The sequence below is a fragment of the Vipera ursinii genome, assembly GCF_947247035.1.
Source record: "Vipera ursinii genome assembly, chromosome: Z".
Lineage (NCBI taxonomy): Eukaryota > Metazoa > Chordata > Lepidosauria > Squamata > Viperidae > Vipera > Vipera ursinii.
The window spans coordinates 8088400-8101625 of NC_139517.1; the positions used below are offsets into that span (position 1 = coordinate 8088400).

The 13226-nt window shown below is 40.7% G+C and overlaps 1 protein-coding gene across 1 annotated transcript; it reads right to left on the reverse strand.

The window, feature by feature from the left end:
* Positions 1–263: 263 nt before the first annotated feature.
* On the reverse strand, positions 264–10147 carry LOC310649074 (vomeronasal type-2 receptor 26-like; the record flags this gene model as incomplete). The annotated part of the gene is made up of 6 exons (XM_083377336.1): positions 264–1162; positions 1743–1869; positions 2627–2851; positions 3479–3706; positions 8328–9167; positions 9986–10147. The coding sequence occupies 6 exons, from the start codon at positions 10145–10147 to the stop codon at positions 264–266; spliced, it is 2481 nt and encodes an 826-aa protein (XP_083233462.1).
* Positions 10148–13226: the final 3079 nt, after the last annotated feature.

The following is a 13226-nucleotide window of genomic DNA, read 5'->3' on the forward strand; positions in this document are numbered from 1 at the left end:
ACTGGCTGATTGTTCCCATTATCAGGAAATTTCCCCTTAGTTCCATTTTGCTTCTCTCCTTGGTTACTTTCCATCCATTGTTTCTTGTCTTGCCTTCTGTTGTTTTGGAAAATAAGTCTTGTCTGTACTATTGGAACTTGGACAGAAATCATCTATATAACTGTTTGAAACACGCGCACAGCTTCCTCAGATTACTTGCTTATTCATATTTATGAATGTAGTTGTAGAGACTAGCATTGGGTTATTCAAAATGCAATCCTGTTCTATTTCTTGTGTATTAAATGTTCTCTAGTGTTAAGATCAGGCCTCAGCACAATTATATAGATTTTGGGGATGAAGATGCATGCCAGTAAACCAGCACTGGAAGACAGGATAGAAAAGATCTCTACAGCCACCATGTATTTCCCTTTGGTGCTCAGGTAAGTGGGGACAAAGGTCAGCCAAACACTGCAGAAAACCAACATGCTGAAAGTGATGAACTTGGCTTCATTGAAACTGTCTGGCAACTTCCTGGCTAGGAAGGCCACAGTGAAGCTGAGAAGAGCCAAAAAGCTCAAACAGCCCAAGACACAGTAAAACATGGTGATGGACCCTTCATGACATTCTGCTATGATTTCTTCATGGAGTGTTTCCATGTCCAAATCGGGAAACGGAGGAGACGTTCCCAGCCAAACAATACAAATATTTGCTTGAATGAAGGAGCAGAAGCAGATAATAGAATAGGCCAACTTTTGCCCCACCCATTTGTGGAATAGGCTTCCTGGCTTTGATGCTAGGAATGCTATAATGACTGTGATGGTTTTGGCCAAAATAGAAGAAATTGCAACAGTGAAGATGATACCAAATGCTATTTGTCGGAGGAGGCAGGTCACCTTACCGGGATATCCAATGAACAAAAGAGAGCAGAGGAAACAGAGAAAAAGAGAGATAAGGAGGAGATAGGTGAGGTTGCAGTTGTTGGCTTTGACAATAGGAGTGTCCCGTTGCTTAATGAAGATTATAAACACCAAAGCTGTAACCAGAGAAAAGAGAAAAGCCAAAGATACGAGGGTAATGCCCAGTGGCTCTTCAAAGGAGAGGAAATTCAGTGTCTTTGGAATGCACTCATCATGAACTTGGTTTGGAAATTGTTCTTTTGGGCAAACAATACAATTCTCCATGTCTGAAATTAAAGGAAAGAAATAAATTTATTTTACTATTTTTAGAGCAACCTTCTCAGGTGTCCTTCTTAGTAACAATTTCATGACAGAAACCAGTAAATGCTAGTACACTCAAAATGGTAAACTCGGTGACAGTAAGTGATCAAATTCTCCCACTTTAGTAATGACTCAATCATGACCTGCAGTCAGAAAAAGTTCAAGTAGATGCACAATATTTGCATGTTTCAATAGCAAAAAATTAGAAGAGAGACCCTCAGAAAAGAATCAGAGTAAGATTCTCTTCATTTAGCCTTAACTGGAACATCGTACAGTGTCCAGAGAAGAAACTACTCAAAATTATGATAAAATAAATAAATAACAATAGCTATTAGATCATAAGGGCTCAAAGGCTGACCAAAACATGAAAATGTATTGTACAGTTCTTAGATGGATATTTATGCTATGTGATCGCTGTGGGATTTAGTTATTGTGTCCCATCATCAAGCAGAATAAGATTCCAATTGGGCCTGGAGTCATGGATGATATAGAAAGAAAACTGTGCTCCAAAATAATTGAGATTTGTTTTCAGGTGATGCAACTTACCCATTTGGTTTGATATCATCCTTTCTGGACATGGAGCACAATCATAGCAGCAAAATTTCTCCCCTTCCTTCTTTGTCTTTCTGGATCCAGGTGGACAAGGGTCATTGCATAAGGAAAGAGGGGGCAACTATTCAAAAAGTCAGGAAGTTAGTAAAATCAATCAATCAATGTCAGTCAGTCAATCACTCACTCTATACCTATAGGATCTGCCTGTTTGTCTATATCTATCTATCTATCTATCTATCTATCTATCTATCTATCTATCTATCTATCTATCTATCTATCTATCTATCTATAATCTCCAGTGCTTTTTTTGTAAAAGAAAAAGGTGCCGGAACACACACATGTCATACAACCTGCCTTGCCTACCCTACAAGGTTCCATCCCAAAAAGGTGCCAGAACTCCGTTCTGAGCATTCTATGACAAAAAAGCCCTGAATCTATCTATCTATCTATCACCTCTCTCTCTCTCTCTCTCTCTCTCTCTCTCTCTTTCTCTCTCTCTCTCTCTCTCTCTCTCTCTCTCTCTCTCTCTCTCTCATCACTAACTCTCTCATCTCTCTCTCTCTTGTCTCTCTTGCATCTATCTATCTATCTATCTATCTATCTATCTATCTATCTATGTATCATCTATCATCTCATCTCATCTCATCTCATCTCATCTCATCTCATCTCATCTCATCTCATCTCATCTCATCTCATCATCTCATCTCATCTCTATCATCTTCCTACCTTGTTTCCCTGAAAATAAGACCTGGTTTTATATTTCTTTTGCCTCCAAAAGAGGCACCAGGTCTTATTTTTGGATGTCTTACCTGCTTAGCTTAGGACCACTGCAGCCAGGCCTCCCACTCCCCGACACCTCCCTCACTTCGCCAGCCTACCTCTGTGGCCACTTGCCATTGCTCTCGTGTGGCACCCCCGGCTTTTGTTTTGCCATCAGAGGCCTTCCTTTCTGGAAGGCCTGTGATTGCAAAATGGAAGCTGGGGGTGGTGTGCATATCAATCTGGAGCTTGTTTCTCAGCTGCAGAGGCTTTTCTGGAAGGTCTCTGACAGCAAAACAGAGGCTGAGGGTGACCCAGTAGTGAGCACTGCAGAAAATGTGGGCCTATGAGGTGAGGGCATGGGAGGCCTGGCTTCAACTGTCCCAAGGTAAGTGGGTGCAGGGTATATGGGGCAGCTCCAACTCCCCATCTCTGCCCTAGCTTGATTTTTACCCATGCACCTCACCCCACCTCATGCAATCAGGTGCAATGGAGTGGGCGGGGTCTTAAGTAGGGCTTATTTTTGGGGTAGGGCTTATATTGGGCACACATGTGAAAATCAAGCTAGATCTTATTTTCGTGATAGGTCTTATCTTAGGGGAAACACAGTAGCCACTTACATACAATATAGGGGTTGTGTTGGAATCCAATTGTAATTCAATACCTTTAGGGAAGGTAAGGACATTCACATTGTGCCAGCATGAAAGGAAACTTTAAGCCTTGGGCTACTTAAATTTGTGTATGAAATTAAAGACAGATAGCTCTTTGCCAGTCAGCTGTGAATGGCACATTCTTGGAGTGGGTCTGCTGTGTAAGACTGGAATTTAGTTACTCTGCTAGTGATCTGCCCATCTCAGCTGATCTTTTATATTTCCTGTGTAAGATCTCAAATAATACCTGGGGATATGTGGCATGCATGGCAAAAGGTGTACAGAATTTTTCTCACTTAAACAATATAATTATTAATATACCTGAGTAAACTCTGATTGCCACTGGATTCTCTCCTCATTAATCACAAAGGCTTTTCCTAGAGAATTGTGCGGGCGCATTTCTCCAATGTGGATTCTGACATAAGAATTATTTGGGAAAGTGATCAAGTTCACAATGTCAAATCCAGCCTCTAATTTTCCCTGCTCGTTCAAACTAATTTCATCTCCAGCAGTGTTGTTGAAGGTAATTCTCTGCAGAAATGAGTGGACCTTCAAAAAAAGATGAATAAGAGAAAGGTTTGAAATATCCATGCTATATTCTTTCAAGTGGTGAACATGGATGGTCTTGGGAACACTACCCATTCAGAAACCATTGTTAAAGAATGGAACTATTTTTATTTTATAAAAGTTTCAGGACCAGCAGTGCTCGACTACCAATCAGTGACAGAACCAACCATCTCCTCACCGGTTGAATTTTGTACCTCACAAACAACCAGTCATGTGATCAACTGATCACAATACCACACAGGACCTATACAAACAGAGAAGAAACCAAACAAGACACTTCACCCCAAACTGCGCTGAAGATATTACCTAGTTTGGTAACAAAATGTCCAGGAACTAAACAGCAAGCTTGAAGAACAAACCTCTGTCAAAATTTTATTTTATTTTCTATTTTAAAAAAGCATGGGTTCCCCTATACAATATGATTCACTAATTTTAATATTTTAATATTTATGATTTTATTGTATTGTAAGCCATCCGGAGTTGCTTTGGGTAGTGAAATGGGCAGTACATATGTTTAATGAAAAAAAAACTTGACGAATATCAGAATGGTGGGTAATGGCGATCCCTCAGTTGTACAGGTAGTCCTAGTTCATTTAATGACTGTTCAAAGTTACAATGATACTAAAAAATGTGACCATTTTTCACTTTACAACTATTGTAGTATCTGCATGGTCATGAGATCAAAACTCGGATGTCTGGCAACTGGATTATATTTATGTTGGTTGCAGTGTCCTGATGTTATATAATCACTTTTTGCAAAGCAAAATCAATGGGAAGCTGGATTCGACAAAGTAGAACACAACCTACTTCTTGGTAAGCTAGAAAAATGTGGGATAGACAACATCACCACCAGATGGATTTGTAACTGGCTGACAAACCATATTCAATGAGTAATCTTTAATGGTACTACATCTACGTGGAGGGAAGTAAGGAGTGAGGTACCACAAGGTTCCATCTTAGGCCCAGTACTCTTTAATATTTTCATAAATGATTTAGATGAGGGAATAGAAGGGGAACCCATCAAATTTGCAGATCACACCAAGCTAGCAGGAATAGCCAACACCCCAGAAGGCAAACTCTGGATCCAAAAGGATCTTGATATATTTGAACAAAGGGCTCTGTCCAACAACATGAAATTTAATGTGGAGAAATGCAAGGTTTTACACTTAGGCAGGAAAAACCAAAGGTACAAGTACAGATTAGGCAACACCTGGCTGAAAAACAGTAACTGTGAGAGGGACCTTGGATGCCCTAGTGCAGGGCTTTTCAACCAGTGGTACGCGTACCACCTGTGGTACTTTGCCATGTGGCAGGTGGTACGCGACTGCTAGCCCAGTGTATCAGGGGAGAGGAATGAGCCAAAGCTAGCCAAGCCTAAGGGAGAGGCATCTGCAGCTGCAGGACTGTCTGGGTTTGACAGAAGCCACAGGAGCCTGCAGGGCTCCAGCTGATTGGTGCTTCCGGAAGCAGTGTGGAGTTGGTGGTGAACTTAAGAAAAGTGGGGGGGGGAAGCAGAGGAGAGGCTATAAAAGGAGGTGGTTTGGGCAGGAAAGGGAAAAAAAGACAACAGGGAAAGAAGGAGAGGTCAGCTGGCAGGGAGGAAATAGGGATAGAGAAGCAGTAGCTGTTGCTGGAAGGAAAGGTCCCCTGGTTCATTTTCTCCAGCCAGGAGAATGCAAACAGCGTTGATGAGATAAAAGCCGGAGGATTGAATTCTCCAACTGCTACACTGAAAACAGGAACCGGAAACCAGATTTTTGTACAGTTTTTACAGCATTTTGTAATTCAGAGGCTCCTTTGTGTACTTTGGTTATTGAAATATTTTAGTCTGTATTTTAGGCTAGCAATGAGTCTAAAGTGTTGACTTCCGTAGGTTTAATCCCTTTAAACAAATGTAATTAGTTTTACCCCCTTATCTTGAGTCTGTCTATGGCTTTTGGAAAGTTTTCTTTGAAGGTAAACAGGTTTAATTTGAAAGCTAAAGCTTTTTGCAATTGCTGGAGCCTTTCAGTCGTAGATTGCAACATTGTGACACGTGACACCCTGAGGCAGCTTAAAGAAAAAAAACACCACGGAGTTTATGTGTTTATTTTATGAGCTTTTCTTGCTTCGCACTTGATTCCTGTGTCTTTAAGGGTACAGAGAAGGGATTGGGGGTGTGTGAATTCTTATTACACTGTGGAAGAAGAGCTAAGAAGGGCCGACCAGCTAGCTTAGGGGTCTACAAACTTAGCAACTTTAAGACCTGTGGACTTCAACTCCCAGAATTCCTCATCTAGCCATGATGGCTGAGGAATTCTGGGAGTTGAAGTCCACAGGTCTTAAAAGTGACACGTTTGAAGATCCCTGAGCTAGATGGTAGTGGTGCATATTAATAAACATGGATAAATTCATCATACATTTGTTAGTGCAACGGGAAAGTGATTCAGCAAAGGAACAGCCACCAAAGAAATTAAAACTGGTACTTTTTTCCTACAGTTTGTAATATTTTATTAGATTACAGAATAAAACACAAAAATACAAAAGCAAATTATAGGACACAGTGGGAAAAAGGGAGGAAAAGTGAGGGGGAGAAGAAAAAAAGAACAGACTTCCTCTGTTGCAGTAGAAGGAAGCATTAACATTGAACCTCAACTTTTTACTTTTCCATAATATTATAAACTAGCCATTTCTATAACAACAAATGAATCTAATCAGTAAAACTCCAAATTCCCCCCCCTTTTTTTTAGTCATCAAGTTTTTGACACCTTGCTAACCACTGGTGGTGCTTAAATATTGTCATGCTCTAAAAGTGGTACAATCTGTGATAAGGATGAAAAGCCCTGCCCTAGTGGATATGAGTCAGTAATATGCAGCAGCAGCCAAAAAGCTAATACAATCCTTGGTTGTATGTACATAGACATAGAATCAAACTCACTTTATAAAGATTTAGTAAAACCACACCTGGAATATTGCCTCCAGTTTTGGTTACCACATTACAAAAAAAGATGTTGAGACTTTGGAAAAAGTACAAAGAAGAGCAACTAAGATGAGTAAAGGCCTGGAGACTTAAACATATGAAATGGTTGCAGGATTTGGGTTTGGCTAGTCTAGAAAAAAGATGGACTAGGTGTTAAGTCCTGGGTGCCACGTGTAATGACCAGGAGATGACAATCAGAGTTTACACCTTTATTGATTACAATATGGAACTGAAGAACTTCCCTCCTGTTGTCCTCTTATAGATTTCCCACATCCCCGCAGTCAGCCAACCAGCTGGCTCTATTCTCCCGCCGGACAGGTGACACCCAACCAGGTGTCCTACATTTCCCGCCGGACAGGTTGACCAATCAGGTCACCTGACCAATGCCACCAGGTGTTAATGTGGCATACACAACACTAGGGGTGACATGAGAGCAATATTCCAGTATTTGAGATGTTGCCACAAAGAGGAGGGGGGTCAACTAATTTTCCAAAGCACCAGAAGGCAAGACAGAAAACAATGGATGGAAACTAATCAAGGAAAGCAGCAACCTGGAATTAAGGGGAAACTTCCTAACAGCGAGGACAATTAACCAGTGGAACAGCCTTCAGAAGTTGTGGGTGCTTCATCAATGGAGGTTTTTAAGAAGTCCAGTCTTCAATGACTTTTCTGAAATGGTATAGGGCAGACATGTCAAACACAAGGCCTGTGGGCCAGATCCAGCTCACAATGTGGTTAGATATGGCCCGTAGGGCTGTCCTGGAAAAAGCGAAGGACCGGCCTGTAGTGGCTTGGCCTGGACCAGGCCAACCGGGCACTGATCTGCAACCAGGTGATGGCCATCTGAACCAGCACTTCCCTTTCACCCAGGACACCAGCCCTTGCATGTTCACTGCCTCCTGTGTGCAGTACCCGGGGGCAGGGCCAAGGTGGCTTGGTGGCCCCTTGCTGGCTCCAGGGTGGCACTGCAGATCTAAGGCTGACTGCGTTCCAGCTGGATGACCGCACCAAGTTTTAGATCAGCACCTGCACCAGTGCCTCCATGCCCTGCTTACCGGCCTGGCATCCCAGCCCACAAGGCTTCCCTTTCACTTCCCTCACCGCCACATGGGAAAGCCATGGCTTGTGGTGACAGGGCCACTGGCAATGCTGCCAATCTCTCCCCTACCTGTCATCCCTTACTGAGCATGGAGGAAGGAAGGAGATGGGGGGGAGGACATGTAATGGGACCCTCAGGCCATAGTACTTCTGCCTGACAGTGTGTGATGGGCGATAGGTGATCGTAGGGGCTGTGGGGACGGGACGCGGCAGGGAATGGAGGTGGTGTGTGGCTTCCGGCATTGTGGGAGGGATTGCAGATGAAGAACTGCCCTTTCAGCAGGTGTAGATGCACTCCAGGCATGGAGGCAATGGAGGGGAGGGTGGACAAAAAACTGCCAGAGGCATTAGGCAGAGGCTTCCTATTTTGTTTGTTCTGAACTTAACATCTTCAGTGATTCACTTAACAAGTATGGCAAGAAAGGTCATAAAATGGGGCAAAGTTCACTTAACAAATGTCTCGCTTAGCAACAGAAATGTTGTGACTGTAAGTCAAGGACTATCTGTATTCTAGTCAATTAAAAAAATATATATGAGAAAGCTTACCTGCCAAGGTTCCACTTTTTTTACTTTTCTGGCACAACTCTCCCTTACTTGATGGGTGGATCGCGATGTGAAAGCTTTGTGCAAGCTATGTGCCAGAGCAGAAACTGCATTGTAGATGCTGTAACTGTGGCCAGTCATACTCATTTCAAAGAAAGGTGCAAGAAGACTCTCCAGGTGTTCTTCTCCATGACAGGTGCCGTTTGTACAGTCAAAAGCTTGTTCCCAAAAACTGGAAATAAAGCCATCTCTTTTCCTATTAGGAAGGCTGATTTTCTGAAGAAAATTCTGAAATCCTGGTGGCTGTTTTATATGAACCATGAAGGCAAGCGCTCCATGAAACATTAGCATCGGAAATGACTTTTGCAGGAGATGTAAAGTGAAGTCATTTTGAGCAGTTGTAATCCACACCTTTGAGGTAGTCCCAGTGTAAGTTGGATCAGTTACAAGATAAACTCCTAGTAGCAATGCTGAAGCCAACCACATCACAGTTATGTTTTCACCATATACAATAATTGCCTGGGCTTTTTTCTCTTTAAAAATGCTGAGATGACTCACTGCCTCGTTGATTACGCCAGAAATGCTACCGAAATTCTGATTTTTGTCAACTCTTGCTGTGAATTCAGAGCAGATCTTATTTTTCAAAAGCAGGGGTTCCAAGATCTGCAAAAAATGTTCTCCATCTAGGTTATTCACTATGATGAGCCCTACCCATTTCCACTTGAAATGCAGAAGGAGCTGGATTAAACCCTCGTACTGAAGAGCTTCATTAGGGACCATACGATAAAAAGATGGAGAATGTGACTCAGCAGGAATTTCTAATTCAAACAAGCCATACGAAATCTAGAGCAAGGAAACAGAAGGAAGGAAACAGAAAACCAAACATAGTAAGTAAAAATCTGAGAAACAAACAAAGCGAGAAAGAAAAACTTATTTTTTTACAGAATTCTGTTTTTTTTTAAAAAAAAATTTTTCCAGTTCAAATGATTTACTTCCAAATGGAACTGGAAAAAATATTTAAAGCATTCATTTGGGTTTTTGCAGAATGTACTTCTTTTCCTTAAGATATAGACTGCATGGATCATATTTATTTATATATTTACAATGTATATCATTGTGGATGTTTGTAATAAATATTAAAGGTAAGGTAAAGGTTCCCCCGCACATGCGTGCTAGTCGTTTCCGACTCTAGGGGCCGGTGCTCATCTCTGTTTCAAAGCCGAAGAGCCAGCGCTTGTCCGAGGACATCTCCGTGGTCATGTGGCCGGCATGACTAGACACCAAAGGCGCACGGAACGCTGTTACCTTCCCACCGTAGTGGTCCCTATTTTTCTACTTGCATTTTTACGTGCTTCCGAACTGCTCGGTTGGCAGAAGCTGGGACGAGTAACAGGCGCTCACTCTGTTACGCGGCACTCAGGATTTGACCCGCCAAACTGCCGACCTTCTGATTGACAAGCTCAGCGTCCTAACCCACTGAGCCACCGCGTCCCTTTTGTGCAAAGTAGTGTATATGAAATTTAAAGCAGCTCATGACTGAAGAGAGAGTAATAGACTTGTAAATATCTCATGATCTCTAAACCATCAAGTTAATAACTTCAAAGGAAGACAAGAAAGACTTATCTGTAATAAGTTCCTGAGTCTATAGTTTTAGCTTCTACCTGTGGAATTTTGAAGAGCTGAAAAATTTCTGCCATACGTGAGGAGGTATCAGAACTTAATCCTCCAATAATTCCTATGAGATTTTGGGTTGCCCGACATAGGTAGTTGGGAACAAACTCATGTACTTTGAAGAGCAGATCCAGGCTGGTACGATAGGTCATCTTTGAATCAGAGTAGCTATCATAGATTTGGAATCCAAGGGTGATATTAGGCAAGATTTGGGGGTCCTGATTGATCTCTTTTATGGCGAACTCCAAAGACAAAACATGTTGGTAGAATTTTGTCACCACACTGCAAATAAAGTTATTTGGGTGATGAAAGAACCTCTTGTAACTTTTCAACAGTGCAAATAAATAGAATGTCACAAAATGTAAAAAAAAAAAGAAATTGAAGAGAAGGGGAAAGAAGAACTGTTGACAGCTGGAGAGAGGAGAAAACAGAATAAAAATTAAAGGAAAAAGAATCTGAAGAATACTGTTAAATGAAAGAAAAGGAGACTTTGGAACTTTGGACTACCAAACATTGTTCTTGCAAAATTTCTTGTGCCCTCATGCTGGCTGGGAATTTGGGGAGTCCACACATTTTAACGTTGCCATGTTTAAAACACACTGTTTTATACTTTGAATAAGGTTTTAATTGTCCACAAACAACTCATGCTTTAAGTAAATGAAATATTATGTACCTTCCTTGATTTGAAATACTAAACTTCTAGTTAAAGAAAAAGATAGGAGTAGCAACCAGGTAAATATATGTAAATGTATTTGTTCTTCTACTCCTCTCCAAACAGTCCCTGGTTTCATCGTGGTTTGTTTCACAATATAATTTTAGCATGTAGCCCGTAAATCTCCTAATTTGAGGCTTTCTGTTGAGAATGTTTCACTAGATTGGAAGTGAATGAAAATTGATAATCCACTATATATGAAATTGTCTTAATTTAACAGAGAATGGATAATCTTCAATTCTGATAGTGTTTATTTTTCTCCCACCCCAGTTCTTAATGTTGTTTGGTGGGGGACTATCAGTTGGAATAGAGCACCTAGAAGACCTTGGAGGTCTTCTAGTCCAACCTTCTGATCAAGCAGGAGATCCTATACCATTTCAGACAAGTGACTGTCCAGTCTCTTCTTAAAACTTCCTGTGATGAAGCACCCACAACCTCTGATGGCAAGCTGTTCCACTGGTTAATTGTCCTCACTGTTAGGAAGTTTCTCCTTAATTCTAGCTTGCTTTTCTCCTTGATTCATTTCCATCCATTGTTTCTTGTCCTGCCCTCCGGTGCTTTGGAAAATAAGTTGACCACCTCCTCTTTGTGGCAACCTCTCAAATACTGGAAAGCTGCTATCATTTCTTCCCTAGTCCTTCTTTTCTAAAAAAAATATCTATTTATTTTATTTATTTATTTATCAAATTTATAGGCTGCCAATTTTACTACAAGTTAGCTCTGGGCGACTTACAATAATTTAATCTACATTAATCTCTCTAATTCTCTAAATTTGTTTTCTGTAAAGAATAAGGTATGAAATATTGAGAGTGAGCAAAGCTTTCTACATTCACCTTTGAAAGATAAAATCAGCAAAAAAAGGGCTAGCTTAGCTGGGCTGAATAAGAATAACAAGACTGTCTGAATTTTTAGCAAGAAAATATTCAACTATCAATAGAAAGAATAGAGGTAAATTGAACTTATTTTTGATCATATAAAACAGAAGACTGTACATAGAGAAAGGAATGGCTGGAAATTTAGGATGTGGTCTTTTCTTTAATGTTTTCATTCTTGAGCAAGTTAACAGCTGGCTTAGTAGCCACACTGAAGAATATAGAAGAGATCTATTTCTTTATAACTGATGCAATAGCAACCATATTGAATCTCCTCATCTTCAAGTTATGCAGCCAAAACAGAATAAAATTGGCCAACAAACGTTTAAGGATCCTACCAAAGATGTTTTTTCATGAGGCAACTGGATTTTCTTGCTTTTCTTTGAAGCTTTTGGGATGTGAAGCTAAACATCTTCAAAAAACCCAACAAGAAACTCCAGTTGCCTCATGAAAAAGCATCTTTGGGACAACTATGACTTTGATGACTGAGAAGCTCCATAGACATTAAGGATCCTCCTATTCTTGGTTTTTTTTTTGTAACCTTGGAACTATAGAACTATTCACAGGGAGAAGTGCTTGGCTGATTGTTAGCATATCCGTTTTCCATGGTTCTTTTCAAGTTTAATTCCTGCAATCAGCAAAAGTCAAGTAATTAAATAAGTAGTGAAAGGGATCACTTATCTGTAGAGCTGCCTCCAATGACATAAGATGATATAAGGTGAAAAGAACAAATAATTTGATCTGATACATGGATTTGAACCATTCATATTTTTAAAATAAAGGATGAAGCACTCCCCCCTTCCATTTTAAAAGGACAGGAAAAACTGATAGCCACAGAATCATAAAGCCTCAGTAAAATAACATCTCTGTTGGAAGACTTGAAAGATCTACCTATGTGGGTGCTAAAAGAGGACAATTTCTTGATGGCACATAATCCATAACATCAAGCTTCACCTTATGGATCAGACTGGGAATTGATTTCTTACTATGGGAAGGTAAACGATTCCTCAGAAGGGTGCACATTGTACACATAGTTGGGGAATCCATAATGAAGGAGTGATGCTATCCCACCAATGATGTATTTGCCTTCCTGGTGCCATTCATGCGGAACAGACACTGCAGAGGTTCCAGTGCATTTAATGGTTTCTAATGTGATGGTCATCTGGGAGGTCAGCAGTAGGGCAATACTTAACCGTAATTTAGCCCTCACAGTCCTGCAGGCAAACATTTGTCTGCAGTTTGTCTCTCTCCTGGTTGCCTGCAGCACTATTCCTGCAATCAACGTTTGTTCATGCCAGTTGTTTTGATGGAACTCTAACTGCTGATAAGAGAGTTCATACAATTACAAAGTTATGCTTTTAGTACTGAAACGTCCCTTATGCAAAGCTGCTCAAGATTCAGAGGAAGTGGGTTCCTACTGACACTCAAACTTAACCTTATGCACGAATGGAAATGTGGACAATTTTTCTGTTTTTGTCTGCTGATTTTTGTTGTTCTCTAGTGTAATTTTCGGATCTCTGGAGAGTTGACTCATGACATTAATTACAATATTTCTGATAAGTAGGGAAAAGGCAAGTGAAGTGCAGAAGTGCAAATGTTTGTGTAATGTCAAAACAACTTGATTTGGTTTATTGCAATTCCTTAAAC